The 15,471-nt window shown below is 51.1% G+C and overlaps 6 protein-coding genes across 6 annotated transcripts; 4 read left to right on the forward strand and 2 right to left on the reverse strand.

Annotated features, from left to right (window-relative positions):
- Positions 1–836: 836 nt before the first annotated feature.
- Positions 837–2,208, forward strand: N7532_008840 (glycoside hydrolase family 75 protein; the record flags this gene model as incomplete). Its single annotated transcript, XM_056621332.1, has 7 exons — positions 837–1,142; positions 1,202–1,267; positions 1,336–1,472; positions 1,523–1,671; positions 1,720–1,875; positions 1,967–2,077; positions 2,135–2,208. Coding segments are annotated over 7 exons (999 nt in total), but the record flags the coding sequence as incomplete, so codon positions are not given.
- A 922-nt stretch (positions 2,209–3,130) lies between these two features.
- Positions 3,131–5,062, forward strand: N7532_008841 (T6SS phospholipase effector Tle1-like catalytic domain-containing protein; the record flags this gene model as incomplete). The annotated part of the gene is made up of 2 exons (XM_056621333.1): positions 3,131–3,884; positions 3,936–5,062. The coding sequence occupies 2 exons, from the start codon at positions 3,131–3,133 to the stop codon at positions 5,060–5,062; spliced, it is 1,881 nt and encodes a 626-aa protein (XP_056472139.1).
- Positions 5,063–5,962: 900 nt separating this feature from the next.
- On the reverse strand, positions 5,963–6,383 carry N7532_008842 (uncharacterized protein; the record flags this gene model as incomplete). Its single annotated transcript, XM_056621334.1, has 2 exons — positions 5,963–6,322; positions 6,378–6,383. The coding sequence occupies 2 exons, from the start codon at positions 6,381–6,383 to the stop codon at positions 5,963–5,965; spliced, it is 366 nt and encodes a 121-aa protein (XP_056472140.1).
- Positions 6,384–6,415: 32 nt separating this feature from the next.
- On the forward strand, positions 6,416–7,971 carry N7532_008843 (glycoside hydrolase family 16 protein; the record flags this gene model as incomplete). Its single annotated transcript, XM_056621335.1, has 3 exons — positions 6,416–6,509; positions 6,561–7,121; positions 7,178–7,971. The coding sequence occupies 3 exons, from the start codon at positions 6,416–6,418 to the stop codon at positions 7,969–7,971; spliced, it is 1,449 nt and encodes a 482-aa protein (XP_056472141.1).
- Positions 7,972–8,785: 814 nt separating this feature from the next.
- N7532_008844 (MIP/aquaporin family protein) lies at positions 8,786–9,932 on the reverse strand (the record flags this gene model as incomplete). The annotated part of the gene is made up of 3 exons (XM_056621336.1): positions 8,786–8,950; positions 9,007–9,553; positions 9,607–9,932. The coding sequence occupies 3 exons, from the start codon at positions 9,930–9,932 to the stop codon at positions 8,786–8,788; spliced, it is 1,038 nt and encodes a 345-aa protein (XP_056472142.1).
- Positions 9,933–12,037: 2,105 nt separating this feature from the next.
- Positions 12,038–14,118, forward strand: N7532_008845 (glycerol kinase; the record flags this gene model as incomplete). Its single annotated transcript, XM_056621337.1, has 4 exons — positions 12,038–12,171; positions 12,257–13,239; positions 13,310–13,476; positions 13,528–14,118. 4 exons carry the CDS (start codon positions 12,038–12,040, stop codon positions 14,116–14,118), a joined length of 1,875 nt encoding a protein of 624 aa, XP_056472143.1.
- Positions 14,119–15,471: the final 1,353 nt, after the last annotated feature.

Consider the following 15,471-nt stretch of genomic DNA (forward strand, 5'->3'; position numbering starts at 1 on the left):
GCCCCATGTGACTTGCAAAACGCTTCGGAATCACAGAAGATCCAGACTGTTGATATCCATCACCAACATCTTGCTGCAGCGAAGTCTCAGCAAAACACGGATAATGACAAATTGGAGAGCCGGACGTGCCCCTCGGTCGCAAACGTACCTCCGACTGGGCAGCTAATTGCTTAGCATGTTGTGCCCTGCAGGGCGATGCAATGTGATGCAGCTCCAGCTCCCTAGCGCTTAGCTAAGTGGTGATTCCATTCCACATCGCTACTTCAATGTCCCTTCTTTGCTCGGGATCACGATGCCGTTTCGCCCTTGACATAAAACTTGGGGGCGTGTTGCGGGGGCTGAAACAGGGTCTTCGGCACGATGTAACGGCAGACCCTGGCTTCTATTTTCAACTTCCCCTGTGAACTCTTTCTCTCGTTGAAATCAACAGCACAGTTTGAACTCTCCAAAATCGAGCTAATATATATCTCAAAAACTTCATTCTGTCATTGTGTGACCATGGTTGATCAACTCATGTCCATTTTGAGCAGCGGGTATAAACCTTTCCCAGATTGGAACTGGCACAGCACCTGAAACGAGACCCACCATGATTTACTTCTTGAAAACAAAATATCACTTTAAATCGCACTATAAGACTTGCTGTGTCAGGCTAGCCAGTCTCACCTTGACCTGCAAGCCGCAAAGAACCGAAGACCCTTTGGTGTAAATATGAAGGATCATGTGGGCTCATATCGCTCCGTATGCTAACTGGCGTTCGAAGCTAACAATTTCGTAGTCTTGCGATGTAACTCGACCCCGAACACCGGAGCAGTATTATAAAAGACACTGATCAACAGCACATCAGCAACTCGTCCTGTGCTTTTGCAATCAAGCTAACGATGTTATCAGAAATCTTTCTAGTGGCCTCTTTGTCGCTCCTCGGTCCAGCTCTAGCCCAGAGCGTGGACGGCTCACAATACAATAATCCAACAGCTGGTCCCCCAGCGAGCTACTTTGCTGCTGCAACAACTGTCCCTGTGGCCGCGTTGCAAAGCGCTGCTGCTAAGGCAAGCACAGCTGCAAAAGATGCAACCTATCCCATCAACAGTGATAGCGGTGCGAAGAGGGTGACGATTCACAGTGATTGGTCTAAGTTTAGTGAAGTCGGTTGTCCCTCTCCCTCCGGACTTTCTGGATAAGTACTAAATTTATTGGACGACAGGGTGCCGCATTTGTCTGGATCGCCGACATGGATGTCGACTGTGATGGAATCGACTACAAGTGCAAGGTTAGCATGACTAACATCGGCGAATCTTCTCGCCGTCACTGGAGCCTTACGCTGACTGAGAGGGACAGGGAAATCCAGATGGACAATCACAGACTAACTTTGGTTCTCTTGCTGCTTACGAAGTTCCGTTTATCGTGATTCCAGATGCTTTCGGCACGACCTATCAGAGTGTCCTACCAGGAAACAACGTCGGAGCAGTCATTTGGTATGCAATATGCGTTTTCTTCTCTACGTCGAATACTCATCTTTGCATAGCAACGGCAACATGTTCTACGGTATCTACGGCGACTCGGATGGTGATGACCCAGAGGTCATTGGAGAGGCTTCATGGCTCATGGCTCGAACTTGCTTCCCCAACGATGATCTCAATGGGAACAGTGGCCACGGCGCTGCTGATGTTACCTGTGAGGCTTTTTCATAACAACAGTGAAACTTATACTAATATCCGGAAGATATCCTGTTCACTGGCAGTGATTCCGTACTCCCTAGCACCGCTCTAAATAAGAACTATATCACCAACTTCAGTACCTTGCGCTCAATGGGAGATAAGCTCATGACAGCGCTTGCGAAGAATTTGAACCTCGTCTCAGGGGGATCAGGTGGTTCGAGTGGGTCGTGTTCCTGGGTTGGTCACTGTGCCGGTATTGAGGGATCCTTGTCTAATTTAGTGTTTTTTCGGTTTCTAACATGTTCTCATAGGCGCGTCCTGTTCATCCAACGATGACTGCTCCGACAATCTAGTTTGCACGAATGGAAAGTGTGCTTCTGGGTCTAGCAGCGGATCATGCTCATGGGTCGGCCATTGCGCAGGTAAGAGAACAATTACATCGAAGCTATGATTCAAGGGCTGATATTCTGCTTCGCTAGGTGCGTCCTGCTCATCTGGTGATGACTGCTCGGGCGACTTGATATGTACCAACGGAAAGTGCGCGAGCCTTTGAACAGTTTTGTTTTCGGCTTACAGTGCATTGTGGCCGGTCATTTCCGCGGGGCTCGGTTGAACATGGTTGCCATCTGAGCAAGCTGATGTACTTAAAGCTATTTCAACACTGATGGAACTCTTTGGGTTAATCATAGTTCTAGCAACTATTCTGCTTTGACAGTGTCTCAGCCTCAACGGGCGACATCCTTTAGCCACCACCCGCTCATACACAAAATGTCATTTTACGAAAAAAGGTAGGTCCATGTTCTGAGTGACCGCCGGTGCTACCGCACTCGTTTGTCTTTGTTGACCGACCGGACATCATGATATGACTGTCAGATCGACGATGGCATTTCCGAAACCAAGAATTCGGCGATTGAACCCAATTTGAACTGATTGAGGAGGTTAAAATTGCCCTTTTCATGTCCATATATCGAAAAGTCTATTTGCCACCCGCATCTGGGCATCTTCATAGAAATGCTTACGTCATAGATCGCGATCGGTTAGTTATTCCTGCAGGGCGTCTTACAGCTTACAACATTGAAAGCGTCATTGGCACTGATTGGCTTGGTGGATGTTCGAGCCGAGCTGACCCCAGAAACCACCGCCACGATCTGCGCAGCTGAAGAAATACACCCAAAATGGCGGGGAGCTGAGCATCCGAAGGGGGTTAAACTTTGGAGATAGCCTGAGATGGCGTTCCGGTTCGTCCGCAAATCGAGGGCTGGACCTCAGTAGCTTCATGCACAAGACACCACCAACTGTCTTCTCAAGGCGACAGGTTTATCCTTACACGATTATGGGGGCCTGAGGGGCCTAAGAGACGCAGACTATACGAACGTATAAGTTAGGACGAGTTTGTCTCCAGGTGTGTCTTGCCGCGCACGTTGTCTCTCACCATTCTTTTTTGCCTCACTCTAACCAGCTGATCAGAGCATCACATGGCTCTTCATCCGTCGCATTCTTGTGAGCTCCTGGGGGAGGATTATATTCTCCGGCAGCGAGAGGATGCCAAGCGCGCTCCTATCCGAAAGCGCATCATCATTTGCTGTGATGGTACATGGCAATCCGCTGTCTCGGGCAAGAAGAATGTTCCTTCCAACGTCACTCGACTGTGTCGCGCCCTGAACAGCATCGGCACAGATGAGAATGACGATGAATGGCAACAGGTCGTCTGGTATGACTCCGGGGTCGGCACAACAGCGCTGCCCCTGGGAGATGCCATCGAAGGTGCCGTCGGACAGGGACTGGAAGGAAACGTTATTGAAGCGTACAATTTCTGTGTTCTCAATTACAACCCTGGCGACAAGATTTACTGCTTTGGCTTCTCGCGCGGTGCGTATACCGCTCGCACAATCTCCGGCTTGATCTCGGATATCGGAATCTGTCACAAACGCGATTTGAACAAGTTCCCCGATCTCTGGGCTGTCTATAAGAAGATCGAGCCCGGAAAACGTTTTCACCGCAGTGACGAGTGGTTTGAGTGGCTCTGGGGAAAGGCCGACGAACACCAGGGAGCCAAGGGGCCGTTTGTTTATGACAGGGTGCCTCAGGGTGATTGGGCGCAGGAGGGCTCGAGGGAGGTGGAGGTTGTTGGCGTCTATGATACGGTCGGCTCGTTGGGTATGCCAGAAGTGCTGGGTTTCAAGCTGATCTCTTCGAATAACGGCTGGCACAATGTCGGGCTCTCGCCTAGTAAGACTGCACGCCACCTATACTAATGTCACAGCTAACCCTGATCCACAGATATCAAAAATGCCTTCCAGGCCTTGGCTTTGGATGAACACCGCAATGCGTTTTCTCCTGCTGTGTGGTATCTATCGGACAAGACAGCCACACCAGAGGAGGTCGAATCGAGAAGACAGGAAGAGACCCTGGCAGAAAGAAAATACTGGCAGACTTTGCAGCGAGCCAAGGACCTCAAGTTCTCAGGAAAAGCCACGGACCAGGACGTCAACGACGCCGCACGCGAAGTCAACAAAGCCGCCCGGGCCTGGAATAAATCTTCACGCAGACGAGTCGAGTTCCAAAATCGGCTCGAGCTGCACCCGAGATTGAAGCAGGTCTGGTTCCCAGGTTACCATGTCAACATCGGTGGGGGTTCCAAGGACACGCTCAAGAATGAGGGCGACATGGAAGAAATGTCCAACATCGTCTTCGCTTGGATGCTGGACCAGATCGACGAGTTTCTCTCCATTGACGAGCGATTCATTATTCACGAACAAAATGAGCGCGAAAAAGTATTTGCCACGCTTAACCGAGCCTTCACAAAATGGGACGCTATGATCCAAGCTCAAAAGACTGAATCCTGGAGCGACTGGGCCTGGCGCCAGATTAAGGCTACGGCGGCCGTTATCACGCACCCACTGAATCCCATCGACGAGCCCGCCTATAAGAAGCTGCGTGTTTATGGGTGGGGAGTTGGCGATATGAAAGACAGCTTCACTCCAATGTACTGGGCGAATGGGTCGAAAAAGCGAACTCCAGGTGAATACTCTTTTGGAATAGACGGAAAATCTCTCGGAAACAGTTTCGAGTTCATTCACCCCGTCGTCAACTTTCGCGTCGAGCAGTTCCAGAAGATGAATGAGAAGGACCGCTCTCATCCCACCTACAAGCCAATTGACGAGTCCATGCAGTACTTCCGTCGCAAGGTGGTGGATTCCGAGGGACACCCGGGGTATGAATACAATATCGGCACCTCGAAGCGACCTTTGCCCGAATGGAAGCTGGGCGGACTGGACTCTTATGAGCGTCTTGCTATTGCTAGCGAGGCAGCTTATGACTATGTCGATGAGCTGGATGCACAGCTCAAAACTGGTGTTCGGACTGTTCGTCGCCAGGCCGAATATATTGAAGAAAAAGCCAGTTGAGGCTCCTTTGGCTCCGGCCAGGTTTGACGGCGGTGGTTTCTGGCCTGCTAGTCCGGTGAAACCTCGTGGCTCTGTTGTCATCACTCGGGCCGATAAGGCTGTAGATGATAGCTGCCATAAAGACGACAATTGTCATGCGGCTGTTGTTGACTCCGATCTTCGGGAGATGTCTCATGAGGAGGTTTTCCAAGCTTGGAATTGATGTTCTCGGGCGTGAAATTGATATATTCTATCCAGCAACAATTTCTTTAGTATATCGACTTTTGTTTATAGCACCCAGATTGAACTTCCTAATATACGACAAAATGTTCAATTTTGAATTGCCCACCTGTTACCATGCCGCTGCGCATTTGTATGAGAATTAATGAGTATATACTGGATGGCACTAGAGACTTCGACAAGCATTTTTCTCCAATTGTTTCCCGGGATTCACTGGTAGTCCTCGGTCGACATGTGGCGCCACAGATCTCCACTGCATTGGCGTTAGATCGACATTTGGAACCCGACTAAAAGACTAGACTGGCCACGTTGCAGCGAGCCTAAATGTGACACGATCGAGTCAGAGGATTGTTTTCGGTCCAGGCTGCAAGATCTTGATCAGGCTGTGAACCTCCCAGCTCCCAGCTCCCAGCAAACTCAGAGTCTTGACAAAAAGTGACGGACATGATGCCCTACACTGCCTTGGTCTCGCCCAGATTAAATGATCTACCTGATTTGCAACACAGCCCATTTGCGCGAGGCAGCCAGCGTCAGGTTTTCTGCTCGCAAATCTGATCGATCAATGTCGATTCGCCGTGGCGATGACGGTGACAGAAATGGGAGGCTGGGGCCCCACTTCCACCCAATATGTGCCCCGGCCACCAAATTTAATTTCTTTCGTATCGGACTGCTGAATCTGCTCTAAAAGAGCGTTTTCTGAGTAGCATTCAGCATGGCTGGAAAAAAAGATGTTAGCAATGTCTGATTGTAGTTCTCGACTGCCATCCCGGCCCAGATCTCTGCTGTCTTCCATCCCGTATAGATCCCCACACAACGTGGCGCAGGCTCCACAACATCCCGTGGTTCGACCAATGGGTGGCTCTGGGATCCACGGATCTGCAAATCAGGACGCTGCGAAACAGAGGAGGCTGGCACCAGCTCTTTCCATATAAGACCTCGTGCCCAACGTTGCGCCTGCCACAGCTGTGTGGATGCGACACTTCTTCTCTCCTCCCTCCCCGTCTTCTCTTCCTCCTCTTCGTCCTCTCCCATCAGCAGGCTCTGTTCTCCATCAGCCACGTTTCTGCTTACCCGTTAGTGCGGCATCCATACATACGAACATCGTTTAGCACAATCTGCAGCTATCTGCCCACCATGAAGCTTGCTCTTGGTGTGGCACTGAGTGTGCTCTATTCCTCTGCTCTGGTTGCAGCCCAGACATACACCAACTGCAACCCTCTCGAGAAATGTAAGTCGAAAGACCCCACAGCAACCGAGATCGTCTGCTAAATCGTTCCAGCATGCCCCGCGGATCCGGCCTTGGGGAAGTCCAACCAAAAGTTCGACTTCACATCAGGCTCTTCATCCGAGTTCACGGCCTCCGGCAGCGTCTCGTACGATAACAGCAACGGCGCGACCTTCACGATTTCTCAGAAGGGTGACGGCCCACTGATCCAGTCCAACTGGTACATCATGTTTGGTCGAGTCGAGTTCACCATCAAGGCTGCTCCCGGAACTGGAATTGTCAGCAGTGCTGTCCTGCAGTCCGACGATCTGGACGAGATTGATTGGGAATGGCTCGGAGGCAACAATGCCCAGGTACAGACCAACTACTTCGGCAAAGGCGACACCAGCACCTACAGCCGCGGTGCTTATCATGACAATTCCGGCAACCATGACAGTTTTCACACTTACTCTGTTGACTGGACCAGCTCTCAAATCGTTTGGGCGATTGATGGCAAAACGGTCCGTGTTCTTACACCAGATACTGCCGACAGCAATCAGTATCCCCAAACTCCGATGATGATCAAGGCTGGCGTGTGGGCAGGTGGTGACCCGGGCAACGCCCAGGGAACTATTGGTAAGTCATCTTTCCAGCAACGTTTTTCAAGGTCGACATTCTAACTTCTGGCGAAGACTGGGCTGGCGGCGAGACGGACTATAATCAAGGTCCGTTCAGCATGTACCTGAAGTCCATGACCGTGACCGACTATTCCACCGGAAACTCGTACAGCTATGGTGACAAGTCCGGCTCTTGGGAGTCCATCATCGCAAATAATGGCAAGGTCAATGGCAACAGCGGCGACGAGCCTACTTCCACCGAATCCGCACCGGTCATCACCGCTACTGTCGACAGTGTTCCCATTCCCTGGAGTGGAACCCACAAGGAAACTTCGAGCTGGGTGACCCCCAATGTCTGGCCTTGGGTCGCAACAGACTCTCCCACAGGCACCGCCGCAGGCAGCCTTCCCAGTGGCTGGGAATCCCGATCCAACAACATTCAGCCGCCTGGTGGAGGATCAGTGAGTGAGCGCTCCCGCGCACGCAGAAATTCGTCCATGGAGTCGATCACTAAAACGAAATTTTCATCCACGCAGTCTACCTTCCTCTCTACGTCAGCGCCATCGGTTTCTTCGTCGGTTGCCTTTTCCCCTTCTGGGCTTAGGAGCTCGTCGAAGAATGTGACCCGGCATGCAAGCAAGACGACTACAGAAAAGCATCGGACCCGACGACCCACCGATGTTGCGACAGCAACTGCGGAGAACCAAGCTCCCGCCACAACTATGTCTTCTCATGATGCTCCGTCGGCCAATTCTGGCGCCACTCTGTACCATACTCCAGCGGCCCTTGGCACTTTTTGTGTGATTTTTGGTGGTTTTGTTGTCGGCGGTGCCCTTTTCGGTGGTACCGTCATGCCCCTTGTACTGTGAACCCCTTTGACGATGATACTCTTCATCTGTATTATTACCCACGATGCGATGCACACCACACGGCGTTGATAACTCTTTTCCCGACATTCGGTCGATATCATGACCCGGCCACAGCATATTGGCGCTTTTGACTAGGAACCTTTTGAGGAACCATTCTCGTTATTTTTTTATTCTTATGTCCATAGATGATCACGAACAACTCGAATTATAAAAGGCTTGGCGCACAATGAATACGAATTATATCAGCCTGACTCCTACTCTTCTCAATATCGTAAGCTTCGGTCTCTACACTAATGCAGAGACTGTCTATCTGAGCAAACATGATTTCGGTCATGTGCCCACATAGCCCATCTGCAGCCGCGTACCTGTTCTCGAGAACTGCAGCCCGAATAGAAAGTCAGCATGACGTGCAACGCATGCGAGAACCAAATACTACAATGCCAGGTTCATATCATTTTCTGCGGACAAATTAAAGGAGGATCTCTTCCTCTCCTTGCCTGAGATATCCGGTCTCGGTCTTGGCGTCGGTGTCGGTGTCGGCTCTGAATTCCGTCACCGTGGGAGATAACACACTGCAGACATGCAGTGTAGTCTCAGTCTGAATTTTTGTACCTCTGCAGATGTCATTCAGGTAACCACGAACCTTGCACTGTAGCTTGTTAAGAATTTTAATTTTTCGGAATGCTTGTACGCGTACACTATCGTTTTGACATGATTTATCTAATATCCTCCGTGTTCGTTTCTCGTTCTTTGGCGCGTGGCCAGTATTGAAATTGGCTTGTCCGATCAAACACTTGTCCGTTGTTCGAAATTGCTAGACCGGACTTGAAGACATGACGCCTTTTTTGTTTAGGGGTCCAAGGAGCCGTTTGAGTCCCATCCACGGTGTGTTGATCGGACTATCTTGTCCTGTGTACAGGAAGACATCGTAGATCCAACCTCCGAAGGTACAGCCGAGGAATGGTGCGACCATTGGGACCTGTTGGGACTATGTTAGTAAATGCAGCGGGGCAGAGAGGAGTTGCTATCACATACCCAGAAGTAGTAGTTACCAGCGGCCCATACTTCATGTCCGTATCCCAGCATGTAGGACGTTAGTCGAGGTCCAAAATCTCGGGCAAGATTGACGGCATATCCAGTTTCCCAGCCGAAGCAAGCTCCGATACCGAATATGACGAAGAAAAGTGCGAGAGGAGTCAGTGGCCCTGCGCCCAGGTTTCCATCGTCTTTCAGCGCGAATATCATAAACATCAGAATTGCACTTGCGAGGAATTCAGAAAAGAATTGGCCTGTCTTGGTCATGAAGTCTGCAGGATATGTGCAGAAGATTCCCGCTGTTGCGGTGTCCGAGTATCCTGGTACCGTCCTAATATCACGGCCGCCTTCGAAGACGTCTATGGCGGATTTGTAATTGCCGTAGACAATTGCTGCACCGCACATGGCACCAAGAAGTTGTGCCATGGCATAGATAGGGAACTTGCGCCAGGGGAACTTCCGAAATACACAGTTGGCAAGTGTCACGGCTGGGTTGATGTGGGATCCTGAGGCTCCGCTAACGTATACGCCTAGCATGACACCTAGACTGGTGGATGGTTAGATGAGAGGAAGGAGAGAGATCCAGCAGTGAATGCGTACCCCCATCCCCATGATATCGACTGGTAGTCACCCTTCTGGTTATGACTGAGCATAACCTGGGCAACTACCCCGTCTCCGAAGAGAATTAAAATCATAGTGCCGAAGAACTCAGAGAAAGCCTCACGGCCGTATGTCCTCCATTTCGACCAGAGCAATGGCGGTTCTACTGCAGAGGTGCCATTGTCTGGACTGAGGTCGTGGATAGATGACTCGTGCTTACTCCCCAGGTAAACAGAAGTAGATCCGCTATCCTGAGTTGTCGTCACGCCAATTTCCTTTTGTGTATTCGACATTGAATCAATGGAAGTTTCCGTCCAATGCCCCATGGACTCAGAGGTTTCGGGTAATGTAATATGGTTCTCAGAGTATATGGATCCCCCTCTGAGACACGACAATGGCGTGGTCATCCAGCGATATATCAGCCAACGCCGAGGAGACATAGCCGTGTAACGTCTGCAACTCAAATCTTGACCGGAGACCTCGTAAATCGGCTCTATTGGATAATGCAGGGTCCGAGGAAAACAAGACAGGCGTGTCTTGCCTATTTCAGGGCCGTGTGAGCCGTGCAGGGGGGCTTGCTGGTCTAGGAGAGAAAGAATGAAAGGTGACTCGGGGCAGCCGTGTTTCGATGAGATGGTTTGCGCCAGCCACGGCACTCAACTGAGTCCGGCCATCTTGAGCCTTTTCATTTTCCCCAGACCGATATTCCAACACGAAGCACGTTGTGACAGCGCACATATTCACCCAATGCCCAAGCCCAAGCCCACGGGTCCGTCGTTTGCAGCTGCTGCCGTTTGGTTTGGGTGCCGGAAAACGCCGGCCAGTTTCTGGTTTCCGGGGACTATATTCGACGACTCCGGTGGTCTATACTTTTTACAGGTCGCGAAAAATAAATTTTGATTTTTTGCGTTGCCTGGTCCTGGGTAACACTGCCTAATTGGCAGCATCATCGCACTGCTAGGATGAGTGAAAGGGTACCTGGCGTCTTTTGCTACCGGGGATCGTTCAATGTCATGGAAATTAGGGAGGCACAGAGAAGGTTCTATTGCTTCTGTTACCCACGGACGCCGATTCAGGAAAGAAATGGCCACGCGGGCCCAATTGCAACTTCTAGAAGGATGAGTCTTTCACCAACGAGAAGCGTTCTCAATGGCGACGGTTGGAAAGGGGACGGGAGAAGAGGTAACAAATTTCACGCCGGAAAGCTGCTCTTGGGCCAATGCCGCCCGCGTTCGCTCTCTGCTCTTTGCTCGATCTGGCGGTCTGTCCGTTGTCTCGCGCTGTCTGTCGCTTTCTTTCTCTGCTTAGAGTCCTACTGCGCTGCTGACGGTAGCATTTGGCGCTCGATGGCTGGAAGTTGTTGCGATGTCGATGATACCCACCCCTGTCCAACGCCCGTGTGACATGCTCACCCATGCTCTGTGTCGCTCGGCGCTGGGGTGGACCAGGCTTGTGGACGGTTCGTGCAGGGAACGATGGTGAGAGGGGGACAAGGTGCTTGTCCTCCGTGAGGGTTTCATGGCCGGATATTGCCGCAGTGACCACGACTCCAAAGATCCTCACCGACAGATCCACGGGACTTGTCGGTTGTGGTGCAGCGTGCAGCGTGCAGGGAGTCGATTGGAATTCCAGCTTGGCGTGTTGGAATTCGGACCGCGCTGGCTAAGAGAGATGGGCTTGGGCACATCTCGTGCTTTGCTGTAGCCGACTTGACTGGCAACAGGCGCGGCGACGTAAAAGACGCAGCAATTCTGATGCCACGGGCCCCACTTCAGCAGGTGCTCGATTCTGGAATCTCGTCAAGGCAACTGAGTCGCCAGGGCCCCGCATGACCTCGAGCAATGAGCGTGTTGTTAGTGGGGACGATCGCGACCAGTGCGACGCCGTGGCACAATGGCCATTGATGCTCGGGGCCCGCGGTGGGCTTCTTCCCCGGATCGTCGCTGTCGCTCGGTGGAGTTGGCATGTATGGTTATCGGGAATAGGCACATGGTGATCGCTGTGTCCAACATAAAGCAAAGTAGACAAGTTGAAGTGTTCTCGAGGCTAGTTCGGATGGCCCTGGCAGTATCGGGCTCGAGGAAGGAACAGCCATGCAGGCCGCTTTCGAGTCTGCGTCGCCTCGCGTCGCACCGAAATTCGCACTAACCCCTAGGATTAAACCCTATCAGAACGCTCAACCGCACGCTGACTCCCTGCTGGTCTGGTCGTACCCAGCGGATTATTCCCACCAATCTCTGAGGCAAGTCCCGACCCCCACCAGCAACTCCGCGCGAGTCCATTTGTGCACCCGGCGTGGCCGTTATTTAAGATGCCCGTTCGTCATTTACCCTGAGAGAGCTGCGCCGTGGGAGTGACCCGTCGGAGAACTTGAAGACCTATTCGCCTATTCTGGGACGATATCGATGATCAGATAGTTTGACTGCCCAGAATGCAGCCCTCGGAATTCTTCGTGGGCTCGATCGATCAGGGGACGACCAGCACCAGATTCCTCATTTTCAACCGAGATGGAGAGCCTGTGGCCTCACACCAGGTCGAATTCAGCCAGATCTATCCGAACCCGGGGTAAGTACAGAGTAGTGGGGGAAACCCATATCCCGTATCCATCCCATCTCATCTTGCGCGTCCATACTAAATGGTATACTTCCAGCTGGCACGAACACGACCCTCTCGAGCTTGTCTATTCCGTAGAAACCTGCATCGACCACGCAGTCCGCGAATTCGAAGAAAAGGGCTTCTCCCGTTCCAATATCAAGTGCGTCGGTATCACCAACCAGCGCGAAACAACTGTTGTCTGGGACCACGAGTCCGGCGAGCCGCTAAACAATGCGATTGTCTGGACAGATACCCGGTCCCAGGCCATCGTCACCGAGCTCAAGCAGAGACCAGACGCATCCAAATTACAAGCCATCTGCGGTCTCCCGCTCTCAACCTACTCATCATCCACAAAGTTGCTCTGGATGCTGGCGCACGTACCCAAGGTGAAAGAGGCGTTCGACCGCGGCACTCTGGCGTTTGGTACTGTCGATTCCTGGCTCGTATACCGTTTGAACGGCGTCCGCGCCAACGTTTTTGTCTCGGATTCGACAAACGCGTCCCGCACCATGTTCATGAGTCTTCATTCTTTGCAATACGATGATACCCTGTTGGATTTCTTCGGCATCAAGGGAAAGATCCATCTTCCTAGAATTGTCCCATCGTCTGATTCGCATGCTTATGGGTCAATTGTGTCTGGTGCGCTTGAGGGAGTACCTATCATGGGATGTCTTGGCGATCAGTCTTCTGCGTTGGTTGGGCAGAAGGGGTTCTCACCAGGTATGGCCAAAAATACTTACGGGACAGGCTGCTTCTTGCTCTACAATGTCGGTGAGAAGCCTGTCATTTCGACACATGGTTTGCTGGCGACAGTCGCGTACAATTTTGGGGGAAAGGCTGTCTATGCCCTGGAAGGAAGCATTGCAGTCGCCGGCTCTGGGGTCAAGTTCTTGCAGAACAATTTGGCCTTTTTCCAAGACTCCAAGGAGGTCAATGACCTAGCGTTATCGGTAGAAGATAACGGTGGATGTGTCTTCGTCACTGCTTTCAGTGGACTGTTTGCGCCGTACTGGATTGATGATGCTAAGGGAACCATCTGTGAGTTAATTTTTCTGGGTCTAGCAACCCTTCCCCTCCCTGGACAAACACTGACAAATATCGTTCTTAGTTGGCATCACTCAATACACCCAAAAAGGTCACATCGCACGTGCAACTCTCGAAGCCACCTGTTTCCAGACAAAGGCCATCTTAGATGCAATGGAGAAGGATAGCGGAAAGACACTCTCAGAGCTTGCCGTTGACGGAGGAATGAGTAACTCTGATTTGGCAATGCAGGTTTGTACAAACTGAAATCAAAAATTGAATATTGAGCTAACTCCTGCATAGACCCAAGCAGATCTCATATCCATCCCCGTCTACCGCCCCAAGATGCGCGAAACAACAGCCCTTGGCGCCGCAATCGCGGCTGGCCTTGCTGCGGGCTTGTGGCGCAATTTCGCCGAGCTACGTGATATCAACCGGGTCGGCGGAGTCGTCTTTGAGCCGCGGATCACACGCGAGGAATCCGCAAAAAAGTTCGGAGAATGGGAGAAGGCGGTACAAATGAGTCGAGGCTGGATCGGGGCCGAGAAGAATGCCCAAGACTCGGTCCCAAACGGTGCTCAGAAATGGCCCAATGGGACTTCTGTCTATCCTGCAGACAATCGAGACTTGTCCGCTCCAAAACCACTTCCCAAACAAAGCCAATCGCCGTTGATCTCGGATGTTGTTGCTGGGTCCAATACTGGCACAACATTCAAAGTGAAGGCATGGACAGCGAGCGGAGACCTAGATTTCCAGCCTGCCAAGGTCCCGACGGTCAGTATCTCGGGTGATCTTGAAGATGCAGATGAGGAGGATCTGTTTCTGGAGTTGAGGAAGGTAGAGATTCTGCAGAAGCTGAAGAAGTTGAGGAAGCTTAAGTTGAGCTATTACTAGGCTGGTTTACTTTGCTGATCCTTATTTTCGGCCCGCTGACTGGGGATACTTGGTTGAAATTAGATAGCCCGAATACCCGATCATTGCTAGAGGTGACAGTGTGTATCAATCGAACTATTTTTCTAAACTGTGGAAAAAAGGACAAACGAATATTGATCATGTTTTCCTCTCAGTAACAACTTGCACAAAGGTCTTCTGAATAGTTACCCGATTCCGAGATATGGCCGGGCTCAATTCAATATACAAAGCCTTCTGGCTACCTTTGCTCTCTTCAAAGGTAGCTGATCTCGGCGAAGATACTGTATTCACTACCGCTTTGTCGGGATCAATGTCTGGTCTCCAATAACCTGGATCACTCGTGGTATTCAATCTCTCGGTCTTTGGGCCCGAATTGGGGTATTTCCGAGAGCCCTTGGGGGGACTGCGTGCATATCGGCCGTAGGCCGTGCTGCCGTCTAATAACCAGCGGAAGAGAGGGCGAAGAGTGATCAGGCTGCCAGCGATGATGCCGAGTCCCGTTTCGACTACTGACCAGATGGCGATTTGGTAAGTGGAGTCTGTAGATCTGTTAGTCACGGAAACTTTTATACGGGATTGAGGTTCAATTGGCTCACAAAGGAAATTTTCATCAGCGTAGAAGTGGAGAAATGGAATCCGGATGATGACGGCGACGCTGGCACTGAATTTGGTTAGTTGATCATATCCTTATTTGTCCGGTCGTCAGTAAAATTGTATAACTCACATTGCTCCCAAGCTGAGAATGCCTCCGACTGCGATCTTCGTCCTTTGATTCATCTGTAGCTTCCACACTAGAGCGAGGGGTAGAATGCCCAAAGTCAGGTCACACAGGATTGTGATAGTGCTGTACAGGTATGCAATCTCGAGGAGGGTGTGCAACGGCAGACATGATCCGCTAATGGTTGGATCCACGCGATTCCAGAAATAAGAGATCGGATGACAGTCCAAGAGTAGAACGAGCCAGAACATTAGTCCGATCACGATAACAATCCCAATTACTGCCCAGAGTATCACTCGGTGGACCTTTTTGACTGCGAGACGAAGGAGAGCGACGGCGATGGATACTTTTGCCACCGCTGAAGCCCAGATGTACAGCATTTGACCAAGCCACCACCACTGAGATAGTTAGGGAAAAGATTCTGAAGAGATCTGGCTTTCCACAAGGCAACATACCACCAGTGCCTTTTTGTAGGTTACCAGACTGGTAAAATCTTCATATTTGTGACCGATTCCATTTATCGAACCGATAACGCAGCATACTGTCAACATGGTGAACAATGCCTAGAAATTGTCAGATTGATGTTATTGATCCTCTGTCCAAGATTTCCTACCACT

This window comes from Penicillium argentinense (assembly GCF_028826775.1).
Source record: "Penicillium argentinense strain IBT 30761 chromosome Unknown utg000009l_segment0_segment0, whole genome shotgun sequence".
NCBI classification, from domain to species: Eukaryota; Fungi; Ascomycota; class Eurotiomycetes; order Eurotiales; family Aspergillaceae; genus Penicillium; species Penicillium argentinense.